At 39.2% G+C, this 20433-nt stretch overlaps 1 protein-coding gene across 4 annotated transcripts; it reads left to right on the forward strand.

The window, feature by feature from the left end:
* Window positions 1-408: 408 nt before the first annotated feature.
* traf3ip1 (TNF receptor-associated factor 3 interacting protein 1) lies at window positions 409-18211 on the forward strand. 4 transcript variants are annotated; one of them, XM_056755652.1, is made up of 17 exons: window positions 409-651; window positions 2974-3042; window positions 4522-4683; window positions 5448-5576; window positions 6124-6501; window positions 7066-7146; window positions 7320-7340; window positions 8488-8511; window positions 8681-8756; window positions 8881-8901; window positions 9246-9321; window positions 9718-9807; window positions 9963-10095; window positions 10186-10222; window positions 10659-10726; window positions 16486-16709; window positions 16794-18211. In XM_056755652.1, exons 1-17 carry the CDS (start codon window positions 529-531, stop codon window positions 16957-16959), a joined length of 1878 nt encoding a protein of 625 aa, XP_056611630.1. In that variant the 5' UTR covers window positions 409-528; the 3' UTR covers window positions 16960-18211. The 4 variants fall into 4 exon arrangements, with proteins under 4 accessions (XP_056611630.1, XP_056611631.1, XP_056611632.1 ...); XM_056755653.1 differs by having other exon boundaries at window positions 9721-9807; XM_056755654.1 differs by lacking the exon at window positions 7320-7340.
* The last annotated feature ends 2222 nt before the right edge of the window (window positions 18212-20433 follow it).

A 20433-nucleotide genomic window follows, 5' to 3' on the forward strand; every position in this document is an offset into this window, starting at 1 on the left:
TGCAGTAAAAAGTGTTCTTTTTATATGTAGGCTGTCTCCATTTAATATTTTTTTTTCTTTTTCTCCTTAATATTATTACAACGTAGGCTTGTTAAAAATAAACGGTATTAACATATGTACATTTCCTGTATCCAATTTTTTAATAATTAGACTATATTTTCGTTTTTGTCATTTCTACAATCGACTTCTTATAGGCCTGTGTTTGTGACAAGTAACATTAATGAAATTTATTCCGGTTTTGTTCTGGGTAAAAAATAGAGATAACGAAACAAAAGAAAGACGAGTCATAAATTTGGACAAAATGCTCTGCTGTTGTTAGTTGTTGCCTCGGTGACTTGTAGTCCCTGACGACCGCCTGGGCTCTGCGCATGCGCAAAATCAGCGGAGCGAAGGATTGTGGGACAGAAAGCTATCGCCAAGGCAACAGCAGAGTTTAGCGACCGGAAACCTGCAGCTAGCATAACACCAACCGAGAATTATTGAGTCGAGAAACATATTTTACACTAAATACCGCTTTAGTTTGTTGCCATGAACGATTCAGTGGCCAAAAAGACCCAGGAGACGTTGGGAAAAGTGATCAAAAAACCTCCTCTGACAGAAAAACTGCTCAGTAAACCTCCGTTTCGATACCTGCACGATATATTCAGCGAGGTGAGTTATTAAACAAGTTATTATGGCATACTTGCTGTTTTTATTAACTCGCTTTCTTTATGCGCAGCTTTAGATGCTTAAAATTCGGTTTAGAAATCAAAATGCTAGCTTGCTAACGTAACGTTAGCCTGTTCAGAACGCGCACGACATGAAATAAACAGTTAATTTCGCAATATTTTAGTTTGTGTGTTTCAAATCTTACATTTAGAAGCAATCAGGCTTCACATGACTTTAGATCAAAGGTTTGAAAGAGGGTCGGGTTTTGTTGAATTGGCTGTATTGCTGGTGGGTAGGGATAGCAAACTAAATAAAAATAGTTTGGAAAAAAATCTTTAACACAGTGTCACAGTATGATTGTTTTATCTTTAAGACTGCATGTGTGTAACAGGGTTAAAGTCACATTAAATTTCACATCTGTTGTTGAGTTGATTGGGCTGTTTACCGGGTTACTATGCATGGGTCTGTCCACATGGTTATGCAAACATAAACTTCAGGGTTTCCAATCTTGGTGTCCAGGATAACATGGGCACGACATATACTGGATAAATGTATGTCAGAAAAATATCTGAAAGCTGGACAATTTCATGAAAATGTCAACCTTATCACTAAACAGCACAGATTTTAACATTTGGTGGTTCAAATATCAATGGGAGATCTCCCTTCAATTTTGTAAAGCATTTGTTTTATTTTAGTGCGTGATGTTCATGTAAGAGCCATTTTCAGGATTGTCACATCCATAACGCACATATTCCTCATAAATGGACACATGAAAATTAATATAAAGAAACTTTTTTATGTTCTATAAAGAGGCATCCCTCCTCCATTCATTGGGTATTTTTGTATCAGGATTGTGCATTCATTTGACAGAAATCCTACAAAGTTCATCGTCTCCCAAAAACCGCGTCCTTTTTTAGCACATGTGTGTTTCCCCTTTTTTAAATAGAAATGTTTTTCATAGACTGACATGAGTCTATCAACCAGTGTTCAGTAAAATATGAACAGATGGTTCAACATAATGGGGGCACGGTGGCTTAGTGGTTAGCACATTCGCCTCACACCTCCATGGTTGGGGGTTCGATTCCCGCTTCCGACTTGTGTGTGTGGAGTTTGCATGTTCTCCCCGTGCCTCGGGGGTTTCCTCCGGGTACTCCGTTTTCCTCCCCTGGTCCAAAGACATGCATGGTAGGTTGATTGGCATCTCTGGAAAAAATTGTCCGTAGGGTGTGAGTGCGTGAGTGAATGAGTGTGTGTGTGCCCTGCGATGGGTTGGCACTCCATCGAGGGTGTATCCCGATGACTCCTGAGATAGGCGCAGGCTCCCCGTGACCCGAGGTAGTTCGGATAAGCGGTAGAAAATGGATGGACGGATGGGTTCAACATAATCATAACATTCATTCTCTGAGCATTCTTATGTTACTTCCATAACGCAAATGTCACGTACATAACGCTGGAATTGCCCAGCTGTTTATTTTAAATTTTGTTGCAAAATCTTTCGCTTGTCTAATATTCAAGACATTTGTGAAAAACACAAAACCATGTTAAGATCATGCAGAATATTATAGTTAGAGTGTGTGGTTAATTCATTAAATTAATATATAATACTGTGGGTCAAGACAGTAAAATAATACATTTACTTTAATGACCCACTAGATATTTAACATTTAAGTTTACTACTTTACACCCTTACCGGCTCAATTGACATGTCTAGTTCACAGCTCTGTGTGCATTTACTTGACCAATTTCATGAGGTCTATGCTGGGATTTTTTTTAACAGTATTGAGAGCTGTAGATCAGAAGTTTTTTAACATCCTGTAAAACTTTCTGTTTGGCGTTTCTAAACTTTTGACAGCTGTAGCCTAGATTACATTAGGGATGGTTTTAGACACAGTATTAGGTAAAAGAATAGGACAGGTGAGGATGAAGAGGGTGTATTTCTATCCAGAGATAGACCCGTTGGAGGCTCAGGTAAGATTAGCCAGACACACAACACAGTAATACACTGTCTAAAGGTCACATAACCTGTCCACTGACAGAATACCCACTGGAGTGCTACTACTCATTATCAGTTGTATTTTATTGGACAGTAATTTTTTGATTATGTTGTGGCTTTTGTACAATATAACTGAATTGTCAACCACCTGTTTTGCCAAACTACTCGTATGCTTTGGTTTGTTTGGTCTTTCTTTCTTATATGATATAATACAGCTCAAATCTTCTTTATTAAAAATGATTTCAGAATAGATTGTGTCATTAATGCAAACCATTTGTGCTTGTGAAAAATCTCTAAGTTGGCTTTAAATCATGTTATCCAATTTCTTTCAGGTAATTCGTACCACAGGCTTTATGAAAGGCCTTTATGGAGAAGCAGAGATGAAGTCAGATAACGTGAAGGTAAATCTCTTCCAAACTGTTTGTCATAAAGTTTTTGTTGGCTTTTTCATTTTGATGCCTATTGGGGAGGATGCATTAAGTTTGTTTCTTAAATAAACAGTACATATAAAACTGATATTTATTTGGTAAATAACTCAATATTTACTTGCTGAATTGCACTTGACTGTTGTTAGAATTTTAGCAAGTCAGGGACAATCGGTCCTTATAGAAAAAGGCATTTTATTGGCCTGCTAGTAATGTCTTTATATTGTCTTTAATATAGAATGCTACATTTGTTTTTTATAGTTCTGCCTTAAAATCATTGATAAATGATGTTGTCGTTGACCGTCCTATCGTGACCTGAGTTATTTAACATGTTAGTATGATTCTTGCCTATGTTTGTGCCGACATTAATAACATATGTACACAAGTGAAACTCAACACTCCAGTTACCGTGCCAATGTCCCACTTCTCACTGAGACGTGTGGTGTGATAAATCTCCCAGTTAAACGCTTATAGGGCCATTAACTAGCTTTCCTCGGATCAGTGTCACATTGACCCTGTAAAAGAAGCAGGTAACTACTACCACAGCCCTGTGTGGGTAAAGTGAGGAGGATGCATGTGATCATCCTTCAGATACTGGCCAGTCTCAAAGTACCACAGCCTTTGATGTTCTAGCATGCATAATACATTACCTCCCCACACCTGTGTGAAGCACTGAGACCAAAACTACACCACCTATGCTTGACTGAGAGTTTGTTTGGGTTTGCCATCATATATCTACACATGTGTAAATGTGTTTGAGACGTTTTTGTAACACCTTTGACATTATTTCACAGTATGTATTGCAAACCAATTCATACTTTCTGTATTTTTATTTTAATACATTATGAAGAATTACTGCATTTGTATATAATACAATATCAATTATGTGAATTAGCTTCGAGATATAAAAATGTCAAACATCATGATGTAAAAATGAAATGGCCTCAACATGTTTTCCTTTGATTATGTTATGGAAACATGTTGTAACTACACATTCTGTTGCTGGTAGATGGATATTAAACAATGCTTAATGTGTAATGTCACATCAGCTCACATTGGTTGTTTCGCCTGTGTGAGCTCATTATTATTACCTCGCCAAGAATAGGACAGTTTGATTTCATTAAAAGCAGCAAAGCAGAAAGAAAAAAGGTTTCATGGAATGGATTTTTCATTAAGCTGCTGTGGATGATATATTATCATAGTTTTATATTGTGTACAAATCATAGCAATTGGGCCTAAGACACCAAAACATTTACTGTTGCTGAACCGTTAGCATGAAAACAGGGTGACGCATAAACTTGCAAATCATATGCTTTGAATGGACTTTAGGTTGCTTTGGGGAAAAAAACAAAAGTTTTTGTAAATTAAATGTTAAAAGGAAAATGTTGTATGTTATGTACATTTTGCTGTGGTTAGTCGTGGGACAACTCTACAAACTTTCTTTGTGTCCTGCAGGATAAAGACTCAAAAATAGCCTTTCTCCAAATGGCCATTGACGTTGTAATGCTGGTCAGCGGAGAGCCCTTGGCCGCTAAGCCTGCTCGAATCATAGCCGGGCATGAACCAGAGAAGACCAACGAGCTCCTGCAAGCCATCGCTAAGTGCTGTCTCAACAAGGTCAGTCCTGCAATGAAAGAGCACAGGGTTACAAAACTCCTGTCCTACATGCTCAAAGCCATTTAACCAGCGAATGACTTGAGACTGATGCTGTCCGAGGGAGGGTCACATTTATACGCATGCTGCTGTAATTAGACCCTTGAGCTTTTCTGAAGGTTAAGAAGTAACAGAAAAGCGTCAGAGGAATTATCAAGCGAGCCCAGCGCCAATAACAGGTGTGAACATTGGGCTGAATGACGGCTTTGTGGCACGCTGGGATATTTTAAGAGACAGCTGACATAAAAAGACATAAAACGTTACAGGGGGGATCCTTAATGGTTAATGTTTTGGACTACCAAGATTACATGGATGACCCAAGGTCTGGAAACATTTGGCCTTTTTATACCTTTTCTTTAGGGAGATTGTAAAAAGCTTTATATAGAAAGCTTCATTTGTGGTTTGTGTTGTTGTTGAAGGAGTTATTCATCCCAACATAGATCCAGCACAGTTGAATTGCCCAATAGTACAATTCCCACGCCTTATGCAGGGGGAAGCAGTCAAGAATATGAATAGAGAAAAGGAGGTCGGAGGTTTCACTGGTTCGTCGGGTAGGCATCCTCTGTGTTTGGGCCTAAATGATTATAGAATACATAGCATGCCTTACCTTTCCTTGCCATTATCAGAGAGACATCTCATGAGTTAAACATAAAAAATTCAAAATAGCTGTATGTTAATGCATTAGGCAAAATTGGCAAAATTTTAAGAATGTATTTTTGGTTTTTAAGCTCTCCAGCGATGAGGCTGTTAAGCGAGTGTTGGGTGGAGAAAAGTTGGACCTGAAGGGTAAGCCCAGCACCTCCAGGTCCCAGGACAAAGAGAACAGAGAGGGCAGGGAACGCCACAGAGATCGAGAGGTGAGACCTGATCCTTTATTCAGTGAAAGCTGCTTTCTAACCAGACTTTTCTGTTCTGTCTCCACTCTCAAATCAATATTCATTCCTCAGCTCTTACCCCTGGGCTTCCTTAGCAGTAATGACAGCAATATATTTTTAGTAGAATTGACAGTGATGCCAAGAACCATTTCTAGTTCCACAAAGAACCAGTCAAAGTTTCTTTAAAGCATCATCTCTTTCTTACCTTTTATAATTTGAAGAACCTTTTAATGCCTCAAGGAACCTTTCCTAAAGCACCTTTATTTTGTAAAGTCTAAAAATAGTAAATTGTAAAATCAGAAAAACTCGTTTTAAATGGTCTTAAAATTTCTGCAATGCATTAACTTTGGACATAAGATTGTAACAGTATTGTCTTTGTGCATGACTCATCCACACAGAAACATCAGTATGGCCGGGAAGATCCATTGTTTTATCTGATTTATGACCAGCAGACTGTACATTGTCTGCTGCCTGTTGTGTTTATTGTTATGAAAGAGAAGGTTGCTGATATCATCTCTATTTTGTCCAGGAGAAGAAGGGGATCAAGGAGAGCAGCGGAAGCAGAGAGCAAAAACAACCAGATCAAGCGAAAGATCAAGAGAGTAGAAGGGACGACAAAGAGCGACGGCGTGAGACAGAGAAGCCTGACAAGGGACGCGAAAGAGACCGGACGAAAGACCGAGACAAGGACAAGAGCCGAGATCGGGAGAAAGACAAGAGCAGAGAGAAAGAGCGGGAGAAGGAGAAAGAACGCAACAGGGAGAAGGATAGAGATAGAGAGAAAGAAAAGGACAAGAAAAGGGAATCCCATAAAGACCGAGAGCGCGATAAACGGCGGGACAGGGGAAAAGAGAAAGAACGACATGGAGACACAGAAGAAAAGCAGAAGGGCAGAGCTGATGTAAAGGTCTGATGTCTCTGTTTGCCCTTTTGACTTTATGCCTAAAGTATGAGCCTATTTTTGATCTGTCATATTTTAATACTTTATTAATGATTGGTTGCATTTCATTTTATAACATTTTTCTTTCTTTTGAAACGTAATTTGTGCAAGAATAGCCTAACATTAAGATACAAAACAACAAAATAAAAGTCTAAAAAGAGTTCCAGCTATCAAATTTGATTAGATTTGCCCGATTCAAATTCCTGTAAACTTGTCGCTATACTGTATGTGCACCTGTTAAATTCTGTGGCAAGATGCAATCTTGTTCGGTAAGCAACAACACCCCTTATTATCAAAGTAATCCTTGTTTTGACCTGTCAGGGACGTGTCCTGCTCTGTATTTTCCATTATTCCATATTTATTCATCTCTTTCATCAGTAAATCGCTACCCACGGATAGTCTTCCCAACACATTTGTGCACATAAACATAATACAATCGGACTTATTTCTACCTTCGCACTACGTGTATCATCCAGATCCACTCTGTAACATGAGTATACAGTATGGATTATAATTTTACTTTCTCTGTAGATCAGGACAGCAGAGGAGACCAGCAAGTCAAAGCCTCACCCAGAAGAAGCCAGTAAAACCCTTGAAGCTCAGCCAGAGGATGTAAGTTTGATCTCTCACCAACAATCCTGTGCAGCCTGTCCGTTTACTCCCTTCACATGCATTATGTATGGATGGGTGGAGCGCATTCAAACCACATGCTTCTGTCAACAAAACGCTTTGACATGGCATTCCTCATAGTTCTCTCTTCTCGTCTTTTGTTTTTCAAACCTGAGGCCGAGGGCGGTGAACTGGAGGTACGAGTCTTGCACCTTCTGTAATTTGTGAATAGAAGCTTTAGAATTAAAGCAGTGGTGCATATTAGCCCCTCTGGTTGCGCAAGGATGGTTTTGAGGTGGAGTTGTCTCAGGTGAAGGGGAGGTCCAGAACAAACATTAGTCAGGTGCAAAAATGAGAGTAAAAAAGCTTTGGTAGGTTAGTAATAGGGCTGGTGACATTATAAGCTCGCTACTTTTAGTTATAAGTAACTGCAACATAATATTTAAGTATGAGTCAAATTGTAGAAGTGAAAGTGAAAATCAGTAGTAATTGAAATAAAAACACAGGCAAACACTATCGTAGTAGCCTGGGTAATATTCATACCTGCTGCTTGTGCGGTTGCTTGGGTTTTATGGGTGTTTTCTAGTTCACTTCAAACGTGCCTTCCACCAAATATTTAATTAATTTTTTTATATTTAAAGGATTAGTTCACCTTCAAAAAGAAATTTCTGTCATCATTTACTCACCCTCTTGTCATTTTAAACCTGTATGTCTTTCTTCCGCAGAACACAAACGATGATATTTTGAAGAATGTTGTTAACAGTCTCCCCATTCACTTGCATTGGTTACAATCGAAGTGAATGGGGGCCTGTGCTGTTCTGTCTCAAAATATCTTCTTTTGTGTTCTGCAGAAGAAGAAAAAATCATACAGGTTTGAAATGACAAAAGGGCGTGTAAATGATGACAGAATTTTAAAGGTTAACTACTCCTTTAATTTTAGTTCCTAGATATTAATGTATATAGAGATACCTGGTATGTCTGACAGTTTGATAACAAAATTATTTGGTAAATTAGACGGATTAAGATATAATTTATGTCCATAGAACGACAAGTTTAATATTTAAGGTTTGGGCTTTGATCAGGTGGTTATGCCAGCTAACATAGACCTAATACTGATTTGTGGCTTCAGTTTTAATCTGTCTAACTTGTTTCATGTGTCATTTCTGTAGTTAACTGTGTTTATGTTAGTTTTACAGCTTCTGTAGAAAATTTCCCTTTGATAGTAGTGAGCTTTTGCAGTTTGGCTAGTGGTGCGGTTGCTCAAGAAGAAAAGTGTTTTGTTTTCCGTTAGAAATATTTATAATAGCCCTCTTCATTGCGTCCTTCTCTTCTGTCTTTATTTAGCCAACAGATCTCTCTGAAATTCAGGTAATGTCTGTTTGTCCCAGTTGTAGTTAGTTTCATTTTCTTATAGTACATCTCTGTCTGCAACAGCCCTGCTGTACGTTTGTTTCTCAGGGTTTATAAAGAACTCTTCAGTGCACAGGACCTCATAGTGATCAAATGTAAAGATTATTTTTTTCCTCTTTACTCTCAGGCCGAAAGTCCTTTCCGGATCCCAAGGCCCTCGTCGGCTAAGGGACAGAGGCGGTGGCCCACAACAGGCGTTCGAGGTACGGAAACAGGTTTACAGATCTTTTGGAAGGACATTGCATTTGGTCTGGATCAAAATAATACAAAAATGAATCAAGGCCATTTCTATCTGAAATAATATGGATTGTGTTCTATTTTTTTCAGATGAGTCTGACAATGAAGGAGGTGAGTGATATTTTGTAATGAGCTTTGGCACTGGTGTGTTCTCATCAAAGTTGTCAGCTGCTTTTTAGTCAGCGTACAAAATTACAGTAGTCATGAAGACTTTTATGGGACCTAACTGGAAACTATTTTTTTATGCTTATTATTTTGTTAACTGTACAGGTGTTGTTGACATTTACATGTCGTTCATATGTTTAAATGAATAATGTTTTTGCATTTTAGTTTTAATAAATGTCCTTATGGACTGGGCAATATTTTAAAAGATCCTAAAGTTACAGTGTGTTTTTTTTATTGTTTAACTCAAAAGATCTAATTAAAATTAATATTACTTATTTGATTTCTTGAAGGGGACAGACCTTCAGCAGAGAACCCATTGGAGAATGGAGACGCGACAGATTCCGTGCCATCTCATACAACCCACAGGTTCTTTCTTTTCTCCTTTTTTCATAAGTGGTAATGATCCATAAGTAGCTTTCCTTCAAAACTCTGCTCGATTTCCCCTCAGTGATAACAGAGTATCAGAATGTGATAATGGGGTGTTGTGTTTGTGGCTGGATGGAGTGTATCATGTAAGCCCCCTTGAGAGATTGCTTGGCAGTGAAACGTGCTGATGCAAATCCTCCACTTTCACTGTACCGCAAGATCAAACCACAAGATATCACTCTCAGCTCGACCATTTTGCTTGCCCAACAATGTTTTTGTAAGCGTTTACCCATGTAGAAACTTGCTGTTTTTAAAACTGCCCACGCACAAAGTCACATTACCAAACGTGCGAATATGTGTTCATGTTTTGTTTATTTGCTTGAATGTTTTTGTAAGTAGAAGAAATGCGCGTCCCAGCAGCGCCCGTCCGGCGGCCCCCCGTGTGAAGCGACAAGAAAGCCACGCTGATGTGTCCCCAGCAGAGAGGTGAGAGATTTGCCTTTGTCTGACTCAACTTTCCTCTTTGTATACGCTTATATTGAAGCGAATTGTGATTTTACCTTAGGTAAGTGTGTGTTTATGGTAGACAGAAGAAGTAAGAGACCTTTTTATATTTAAGCAGAAATAAATGTTTTCATTAGAATGGGCAGCGGCAAGACCCTCACAGCAGTCATTATGGATGGGAAGAAGCTTTCTGAAGAGGAGGATGATGAAGATGCACAGTTTGTGGTGGAGGTAGCAGCCCCGCCTCCACCTGACGTACCAGAGATGGAGGTAGTGTTTCTGCTCTGAATACTGCACATTAATACTGTTTTCAGAAAAACACTGCACGGTTTAGACTAACTGACCCATTCTTTATTTCAGCATAATTCCCTTGAACTGAAAGGGGGCGACAAACACGGTGAGTCATGGTATGACATTAAAGGAGTGTTTTCATCAACATTTTCAAACTCGTCTTGAGGACCAAAACAGTTAAGCAGAGCATTTGATGTGTTCTTACATATACATATGCTGTGGAAAGAATCATGTATATAAAATTCAATTTTTCAGTTGGTTCCTCACACAAACCTATCATGTGACTGCACAAGACTTGAAACATAATACATGAATCGCATACACTACCTTTATGATTCTTTAATGGTGTGACAGCCTCTTTCCCCATTTACTGTCATATACACTGTGTCACTGCTATACAAAAAGTCTTGCAGGTTTAGAACAACTTGACTATGAATCAATGATGACAATTTTGACATTTTCTGGTGACTATTCTATTTAATACACACTTGAGGAAAAAACGTGTTTGGTCATTGAAATGAATGACTTTTATTGTTTCATAGGTGGACTTGTAAAGAAAATCCTGGAGACCAAGAAAGATTATGAATCATCTCCAAAATCAAAGGAACAGGTATGACATAATCACATCATAAGCTTGTGGATGTACAATCTTAACCACTAGGTGGCAGCGCTGTTCCATTCTACTCTCACCCTCCAAGTTGTTTCACAATAGGATTCCAAAAACATGAATTAACACATTTCAAAATCTCTTCATCAAGGGTATAAACACTATTTTTTAGTCGTAAACAATACCTCAGAGATGTGGTGGTCTGTGCCTTTTATTCCAAAGGCTGACCCAGTGCAAAGTCAGTTGAGTGCAAAGCGGCTTAGCAAATGGACTGGAGAAATCTAATAGCGGTCCCTGAGAGCAATAGAAGTGTTATTCTGCTTAGTGGAGCTTAAACAGTTATGGCAAAACAAATGTACTTTGTTGACCGATTAGATCTTTATTTTTGTGTCCCTGTTTGTAATATTGGTTGGATGTTACACATTAAAAAGCAGAAATGTTTTTTGTAAACCAGTTTTAAGTCCAAAGTAGAGATGCAAGATGTATCGACCTTACATAAAGATCGGCATTATGTTATCTAGTGATTTCCACTATTTAAACTGTCATTTGAGTTTTGAAGCCGTCCGGTGACGTGTCCATATTCAGATAGAAAGGGTTGTTCACGCTGCAGATTATGCGTGCCGGCCTCTGTCTGATGGTGGCTTTAGCCCTGATAAATGCAGTTTTTGGTGCTGACAATTTATTTGTATTTGTATTTCAAAACCGTGAATCTCGAACCCCAAACCCGGTTAGAGATTAGGCATGAGCTCACACAGAAAGCCCGAAATAGCGAGCTACTCCCAGCTGGCGTCCAGAGCGGGTGTTTCTCCCCCTATATTCTTGATTTCAAGACAATCAGTCTGGATTTCCTTTCTATCCCAAATAATCAAATTAGATTTCCCCATCAGACCCACACTGGAACTTGAGAGCTAAGTGGAGCGGCCTTCTAATTGAGTTCATTCAAGCTCATCAGCTCTTTCAGTTCTCTTCCTTTAGTGTGGGGCATGAAATGGGCGTTTCATCCAGGGCACGCGAGCGCTAACAAGGGTGGACATGTTCACTGGCACACCGCTCCTCCTCTGTCGAATCAGCTGTGCGCAAAAAACCTGTAATGACTTCCTTCCTGATTTGAAAGATGGCAAAGGTCAACGTAATAAAGCGTCTGCTCTCCTGTAATCACAGTGTAACATCCAGGGTTAAAAATGTAAATATTGAGCTTCCTTATCCCTGTCCTGACAGGTCTAATGTTACAGCGCTAATAACTCAACCCGCAAATATGAGCTTTCAGGCTCAGATCTCTCCAGGATCCCGGCATCAACTATATGACTTAAACTCTTCGGACCGACCGCAGAACTTCAAGTTCTGACTGTTAGTAATTTCGAGAGTGAAACAGCAATGACTCTTTCCGCAGGGCTTATTAGCATGGCTTTTCTGTTCTGCCTCGTAAGTAAAGATTTACCTCGGCGGGGTCGACAGAACTTCATTTATTACAATCTTTCGTACCATTATTTTGGAATTTTTTTGCAGGGATGGGCCGGCGCGGTGTGCAACGAAGCTCCATATCCCATCACTGTGCGTATACCGAAGAATTTGCCGTACGTTTCACAGCTGACCTCTGTGGCGACCCTCCAGATCACGTGTATATTATTGTAAGATACTTCTTGTAGGTCGTCTTTTTGTTTTGAGAGTACTGGCCCCTGACAGCAGCTGCGTTTTCATAAGCATTTTTTTCTCTTTCCTTTTCCCTCTTTTTCGCCATCAAATTAGCCTTGATGAAGGTTTGCGATGTATAAATAAACCCTGTGGCACACAAATGGATTGCCGTTGAGTGAACGCCACGCCAGCTCGCTCTCTGCAGAATAGACAGGAAAATAAATAGTCGTCCCTTTAGGCCCGTGTCTTTGTAAACATCTACCTTTTTGTTGGAAATGTAAAGGAAATGACTCTCGTTGCATTCCTCAAAATGTTTCGTGCCCTCACAGAGAAACGATTGACATCTCTACGGAATGACCTCAGGGTTACAGTAAAATACCGCACGGACCTGATTGAGTCTCTGAAGTCCGATAGCATAATTGGTTATGTTTTAGCCTGTCTCTCTTAACCGCTGCCTGGTTCTCATAAGCCGAACTGTCACACGCACACAATACTATATTGTTGTTTAGTTCTGTGGCTATTCTATTTGCACGCAAGTAAAAAGCAGAGATCCAAGCGCTGACCTTTGTGGGGCCAAACTGACCCTTCCATCCTGTGTACATGACCCCCCTTTTTGCACTTCATTTCATCCTAGCTATTTTTATGATGTTGCTGGACGGGGCCCACGTTTTCCCCATGGAGGAAACCCTTAAACATTGCTAAACAATTAATCTTGTCCCCCTATGAGCTCCAAAGACCCACCATGGAGCTCTATACCAGTAGCAAATAAACAGCAGGGGCAGCGACCCCAGTCCCTCCATGTCTGTCTAAACTATCAGTGTTTGATTCTGTTGCAATGTAATTTAAAAAACACAGTTATAATGGACATTGAGAATATGACCAATCACAAACATCAAGATGAAATAAAACAGAAGGATTGTTCTTGAAAGGGATAGTTCACCTATTTTACAACATTTGCTCACCCTCATATCATTCCAAACCTAGATGATAGAACACAAAAGAAGATATTTTGAAGAACGTTGGTGACCAAACAACATTGACCCCCATTGACTTCCATTGTATGGAAACAAAACCTCTGGGACAATACTTATATTTTTTGTATTTTTGGTGTTTCACAGAACACTCAGTCATATACATTAAATATTCGAACGACATGAGGGTTGAAACCTTTTTGGGGCTGAACTGTGCCTTTAAATGGACAATCAGAATCAGTGATGTTACTATCAAGGATTCAGTTCTTGTGTCCATCGTAGATCTTTCTAAATACACAAAGACAGATCTAAAGATCATTTGCTATCTGTTGAAAGGCCTTGACCCATGGAATGACTATTTTGCTGTTTTATTTTCTGTCCAAATTGGTGCCAAAATGACACACCTGAAAGTCCTTCCAATGAATGAAGGAAAATAAAATAAAAAGCTTTTATTTGTAGCCTAAATGATCTGATGTCACATTTGAATTCATGTTTCAGCTCCACAAAACCGTCCCCTTGAGTACCGATAGCAAAGTGAACTTTTCTCGAGTTTATCGCCGGCCGGAGACTGTAAGGTCTTTTCTTCAGGATCTGTGATTTTTCCCTGTCAGAGTTCAGATTCTTTCCTTTCTCTTCAGCAGCACTCTATGAATCATACATTCTTCATGCATTTCTTCATGAAGAAAATTAGGCTGGCAGCTGAGGGGTAATGAAGCGTCCTGGCGCGAGATGCTGAGGTCCTGATTCCAGCCCGGTGCGTTCAGAACTCAGGGTCTCCGAAAGCCACCTGCCTCGGGCACACCATGTCCCGTTTCTGTCACTGTCTGAGATAATGGGAAAAACTTCTTCGGGCTGCCACGCACAAAACAAATATTTTTCTTGGGTCCGTCTGAAGAGAAAGGAAAATGAGAGCCTCTATAAACGATTGATTTATCTCCTATGAGACAGAAGCCAGGCGTTTTTTGTTTTTGACGAACGGCTGAGGTGCAGGAGGACGGCAAACAGAGCGAATCCGGCCCGGCTTTTGCGCTCCACGGACGGTGGGCCGAATGTGCTGGCCGGTGTTTGTGTAGAGGGGGTGTTAAGGGGCCGTGGAAACCACCCACATTGCAGTTAACTGTTAGACGTTTCAATCCAAGCACAGTTGTAAACCACAGAGAGGGAGAAAAAAATGAATTTACTCTTTCTTCTCAACTGTTTTGTTATATTCTGAGAGCAAAGCGGCATAGTTAACCTTTGATGTGTTCGTAATATAGTTACTGGACTTGGTAAAGTTATAACAATAAACTTTGGTTTCAAAACACAGATGATTAGAGACTGGCTCTTTAGGAAAATATTTATAGATTTCTTAATAGCGTTTGCCCTACTGTATACCTAACTAGGGCAATATAACATACACACAGACTATACACGCATATACATACAGTGCCTTTTTTAGCATTTGACAATATTCTGTGTGTGTGTGTGTGTGTGTATATCTCAATTATTTTGTATTTTTTCTGAACTGGCTTAAAAAATATTGTGAATATTTAAAGGATAAGTTCACTGGAAAATAAATTTCATAACGCTATTGGCTATTGTGTGTCTGGAAAGTAGTTGTCATATGCATAATTTGACACCAGACATGCGAGACAATGAGATTTTAAGTTATTGACATAATAACTAATATATTTTTCTTATAAATGTATTGTTTTGCCTTAAGACATTTATAAACACACTTGAGTCGTTTGGGTTATTTTAATGATGGATAATGTGCTTCGGGTAATGTGATTCTTGGATAAGGACACAACATAGTCATTTTAATATAAAATTATTGTTTAAAGTCCCAGTGACATTAAAATTGGGAATGCCTATTTTTCATGAAATATCGCAGCGTTTATTGTAAATAGTTTATGAATGTGGGTCAATCTCTTTTAAAAATCCGTTTGCCCTCATAATCTTCAGTTAAAATCGCAGAGAAAAATGAAAGCCATGATTTTTCAATTTCGAAATTCCATTTCACTCAGAAATGTGTCAAAATACAAAGTAAAAACTTCCGGTTCAGTGGCTTTAACTGAAGAAAGGGAGTCAAACACATCTGGGATGACAAGAGGATGATTCAATTATGAGTGAATTTTATTTTCAGGTAGTAAAAAAAGTTTCTGTCTGCTCTGGTTTGACACCTCTTACCTTAGAAAGGAAGTGTTGGTGTTTGTGCACAGAATGACATGAATTGGTTGAGGAGTTAAGCTTGAAAAGAGGTAAATGTGAAGCAAGTGTTACCGAATACTGTTGTTAAATAACTTCACTGCCACTGCCTGTTACTAAAATAAACAGAGTCACGTCTAACGCAAGGGTGTGCGGGCGTGTGTCTGAGCGGGGACGCAGGGAGTACGAATAAGACCCGTTTGGCCTAGTGCCACACACAGCCTGTGGCCCCAGCTGAGTAAACAGACGTGGGCCCGTGTGCCAGGGGGGGCCCTCTGGTGCCGGACTGAAGGGTGACTGGAGCAGAGCAGGACCCCCCAACCACACAGCACACAGAGGTGGCCTTCACGAACCGCTCTCTCACATTAAAGATCCCATGTCTCTTTCGTTTTGATCTTTATATACATTGCAAGGTTTGTATAATTCCTGCCTTGAAATTCTAAACATTTCGAGCCTTGACATTGAAAACCACTAAATGTCTGCGTTTTTTTTTAAACTATACTGTTCGTTGGTATAGATTTCCTCCAACATCATTTAGAGCATTCGTTTGAAATGCTCTGTTCTGGGGTGGAGTCCCACTACGTTTGTGTCATTTTTAGTCAGAAAGGGCAGAAATGACTTATTGATGTTTAACTGAGCATTTTTCTGGGCTCATGAATTTTTTTATGAATAAAATATTACAGTGTATATTCAAGAGTTGTTATTAATTGTATCGTACATGATCCAGATGATACAAACGTTTCAGTGTATTACAGTTGTTTGTAAGGTACTTTTCTTATTTTATAAAAGGCATCTATCGCATATAATTTTGCCAGAGCACCAGCTTGACAAACCCCAGACGGAAGAGGGTGAGATTTTAGCAAGTTGTTTCGACATGGCCGGTGGGACGCCGCCTTTACACTTGTGTGAGGCTCCAGCGGTTTCTAGAGCCTCTATGGCTGACCGTTTCCTTGCGGTTTCTCTTTGCTGCAGGACCGGACGCTGATGTCTGAGGCATCTCGTAAGAAGGAACGGGAAATGGTGGCGAAGGAGATCGAGCGCTTGCAGTCGTCTATTCAGACTGTGTGCCGCAGCGCCCTGCCCCTGGGTAAGATCATGGACTACATCCAGGAGGATATGGACTCCATGCAGAACGAACTGCAGACTTGGCACAAGGAGAGCAAAGAAAACACACAGGTTCTACTACAGGAACAAAGGTACATGAGACGTTTAGTCAAGTATGATCGCTCATTTTCTTCAATGCATCCAAATATTTACCCAATGTTTTATCTGCATTATAGAATCACAGACAGCGTTGTGGAACCTCTTAAAGCCGAACTCACTGAACTGGAGCAGATGATCAGGGACCAGCAAGACAAGATCTGCGCAGTCAAGGCCAACATCCTGAAAAACGAGGAGAAGATCCAGAAGATGGTCTCCAACATAAGCTTTTCCTCGCAGACGTGAATGTAATCAGCACACCCCAAATGAAATCCAAAGCACTGAGATCTCCTGAGATGACTTGAGGCAGGCACTGGAGAATATTTAAAAGGTGCGGTCATGGGTCACCGTTTTCAAACTTGTTCCATGTAAGGTGCCTTCTGCAAAACCCCGCATCTGTTAGTGATGGTTAAATGGGATTCTCGTCCGGTTCTCGGAGAACAAACCCAAACCCCTGCAGTAGATTTGCACTTCCCGCTTGAGAGATAAATCTGTGTGGTCACCATATTGACGTGTCCTGTATTTTGTAATTGGGCTTGTAATTTGTCTCAATGTTCACTTAGGGAAACAGTTGGTTTATTTTTTTCACGTTCATGTTTATTTCATCCAGGTTTTGTCTCCAAAATGAACACTGGCAATATGTCAGCATGTTTATGGTGTAACTTTCAAAAGCATTTGGTAAGCAATAGAACAGGGTAGAGGAACTTGCATAATTGCCAAAATATGGTGACACCACACACGCGCATCTGCACTTTGAAAAATCTGACTTTACCTGTACACATTGGAAAAAAAGTAGCGATCAAAGAAGAGAAGAGATGAGATGTGTTGTCAATAAATTTAACACACATCAACAAACGTAACTTGATCAAATCAAATTATGTCAATGTTGAAGAAGTTCTGCTGTTTCTAAACCTTTAACAGCGTCATATATTGTCACTACTGTAAGTGATGGTCATTTTGCCATTTGCTTGTTTTCCACTTCAAACTGAGATCCGTAAAGCAATTATAATATTTGTAAAAAAGTATATTTTATTTAGCTTAAAAAATGTGGGCAAACTGTGTAAAATGAAGCAATCAAGGGTCCAATCTGTTCATAGTCGATCAGCTACATGATCAAGCACAACGTTTTAGAAATTCATCAGCATGTTTATCTTGTCACATTATACTGTGGTGACGTTTTTAGGACAAATTAAAATCCACAAAGCGATAACATCTAGTGATTTGTAGAAGGAGACTTTAATATACAGATTATATAAATGATGATGACATCAGTATTATTAGCCGCACACCATTACGCAACATATAGTTTGGTATTTATTTTGAGTAAATCTACTTCTTCGAAATGTCTTTTCCATTTATTTTTTAAAAGAGCCTGTAAACAGTTTTTACCAAACCCATACTTTCTGATGTACATGCTTGTGTATATGTTTGTATCATAGTTCACAAATGAATATTAATTTTGTAGTGAAGTGTAATAAACAGGTACATTTCTGTTAAACGTGTCGTTTAACAATGTGTGCTGATTTAGTATGGTAATATGTTATGATAAATATGAACCTTAAAGGAACAGTTCAACCATAAAATTCTGTCTTCATTTACTTACCCTCGAGTTGTTCCAAGCTTGTAACCAAACACTTTTTGGCTTCCAGAACTTTTTGCTTTCCTAAAAACTTTAAAATATATTATTTTCTGTTCAGCAGAACAAAGAAATGTATAAAGCGATTTCTCCTCCTATGGTAGTCTATGGGGGCCAAGACCTGTTTGGTTACAAGCATTCTTCCAAATATCTTTCTATGTGTTCATGAGAACAAAGAAATTTATAAATTTGGAACAACTTGTGGGTGAGTAAATAAAGACAGAAATTTATTTTTGGTCGAACTGTCCCTTTAATGATTTTGATTAGTTGACAAGAGGCCTGTCAGAACTTTCTGTGTGTGTTTTGCGACCGAGTGAGACATGGCAAACACACCGAGTAACATTTTAAAAGCTTGTATCAGCACATCAGTTTGAGTCGTAATCTGGCAAGCTTTGAAACAGCTGCAGGACAAATTCATATGCGAGTACTGTAGGAGCTCTCAACGTCTGTTGAGCAAAAGTTGAAGAGGCTGTTTAAGATCAGGATTTGGAACCCCTTGAAAACTTGGGCACCTGCCTGAGAGACTCCTGAGATCTTTAAGCGTACGTTTGGATTAGATCAGAGTGAACAGGCCGTGTGCCCTGCGGCTCTTTTGTCCATGTGTTCTCCTGCTGTGGGCTCTGGAGAAAACACTAACCCAAGGGTCTTTGGGACTGTCAGAAATCATAGTGTTCCTCAAGCCAGTGAACAGGTGGACCTTCAGTTTTAATGCATAACAGAGCCTTTGAAATAAAATCTTTTTGTTAAGGACTCTCAGTTGGATCAGTAGTGACAAACACCAGGACCAGAAAAGAAAATGAGCCAGGCGCTCATAAAAACAATATAATCTCCCTCACACACATATACGTTCGAAGTTAAAAATCGGGGGTCAAAAGACTTAGCAGAGCTATTTAAGGCCAAAGTTATAGTACAACCATACCAAAAAACGGAAGAAAATAAGCTGATTTTGCAGACTGATCTGCCTGATGTCTCCTGTACAGAATAACGTTGTTTAGAAAGTTGTACATTCTAGTTCCCTATAGTCCGGTTCTCTCCAGAGATACATGGAGCTGTCAGGCACTCTGTTTATTTTCATATGAGTAGTCCAGTGTGCATGGTTCAGCTGTCGTCAGGCAGCAATAAGGCATGCGTCTGCGGCTCTTCGAAGTAAACTTTCAACAATGGCAGAACCCAAGTCACCTACCACAGTTAAAGAGAATCGAGATTTTGCTTTAACCACAAAGTTCACATTGGGCTGGACTGAGCCCTTGCCCCGCCTGTCTCGTGTCTGATTAAAAGTGCAAGATTATTGAATCTTAAACAAAATCTTACCCCGTCAGGAATGTGCAAGGGTCATTTTTCACCACAAAATAAATCAAACGGTTCGTTTTGCTTTTAAAAATGAGGCCCCTTAAATATTTTGTATTTTTGTTTGCATGACGATTCAACACTTTTCAGCTCCAAACGGACCTAGACGTCTATATTAAATTAGGTCAAGACATAGCAGGAAAAATTGCAATGGTAGTCAAAAGTGCCCCAGAAGTGTTTGCTTCCGACATTCTTCAAAACATCTTCTTTTGTGTTTAACGAAACAAAAGTCTAGAAAGCATTTTATTCCTACTATGGTAGTCAATGGTGGCCAACAACTGTTTGGTTTACAGCAATCGTCCAAATATCTTTCTCTGTGTTCATCAGAACAAAGAAATGTATACAGATTTGGACCAACTTGAGGGTGAGTAAATGAAGACAAAATTTCAATTTTTAGGTGAACTGTTATGTTTACAAAAATAAATACATATATATTTTTTAATTAGATCAAAATCAAATAAAAACAATACACATATACAATAGATTATAAAATATATAGATTAAATCTATCTATTACCGTTTGCATTATTAAAGGTACAATGTGTAGGATTTTGAAGGATTTATTCACCTAAATGTAATATATAATACAAAACTATGTTGTGAGTGGTGAAGAAATACCTTACAAAATGAAACGAAATGTTTATATTACCATACAATGAGCCATTTTATGTATATACACCGCGGGCACACCCTTACATGTAATTTATTAATGTGCACAGCCATGTTTCTATAGTAGC

The sequence above is a fragment of the Triplophysa dalaica genome, chromosome 8 (assembly GCF_015846415.1).
Source record: "Triplophysa dalaica isolate WHDGS20190420 chromosome 8, ASM1584641v1, whole genome shotgun sequence".
In the NCBI taxonomy this organism is placed as follows: Eukaryota; Metazoa; Chordata; class Actinopteri; order Cypriniformes; family Nemacheilidae; genus Triplophysa; species Triplophysa dalaica.

What these genes read in the sequence shown, in the direction of transcription:
- traf3ip1 (XM_056755652.1), top strand. Translation starts at nt 529, where the DNA reads ATGAACGATTCAGTGGCCAAAAAGACCCAGGAGACGTTGGGAAAAGTG. An exon ending in AACGCCACAGAGATCGAGAG is followed by an intron (nt 5,577 to 6,123) that starts GTGAGACCTGAT and finishes TATTTTGTCCAG; the next exon opens with GAGAAGAAGGGGATCAAGGA. An exon ending in CAGATCTCTCTGAAATTCAG is followed by an intron (nt 8,512 to 8,680) that starts GTAATGTCTGTT and finishes CTTTACTCTCAG; the next exon opens with GCCGAAAGTCCTTTCCGGAT.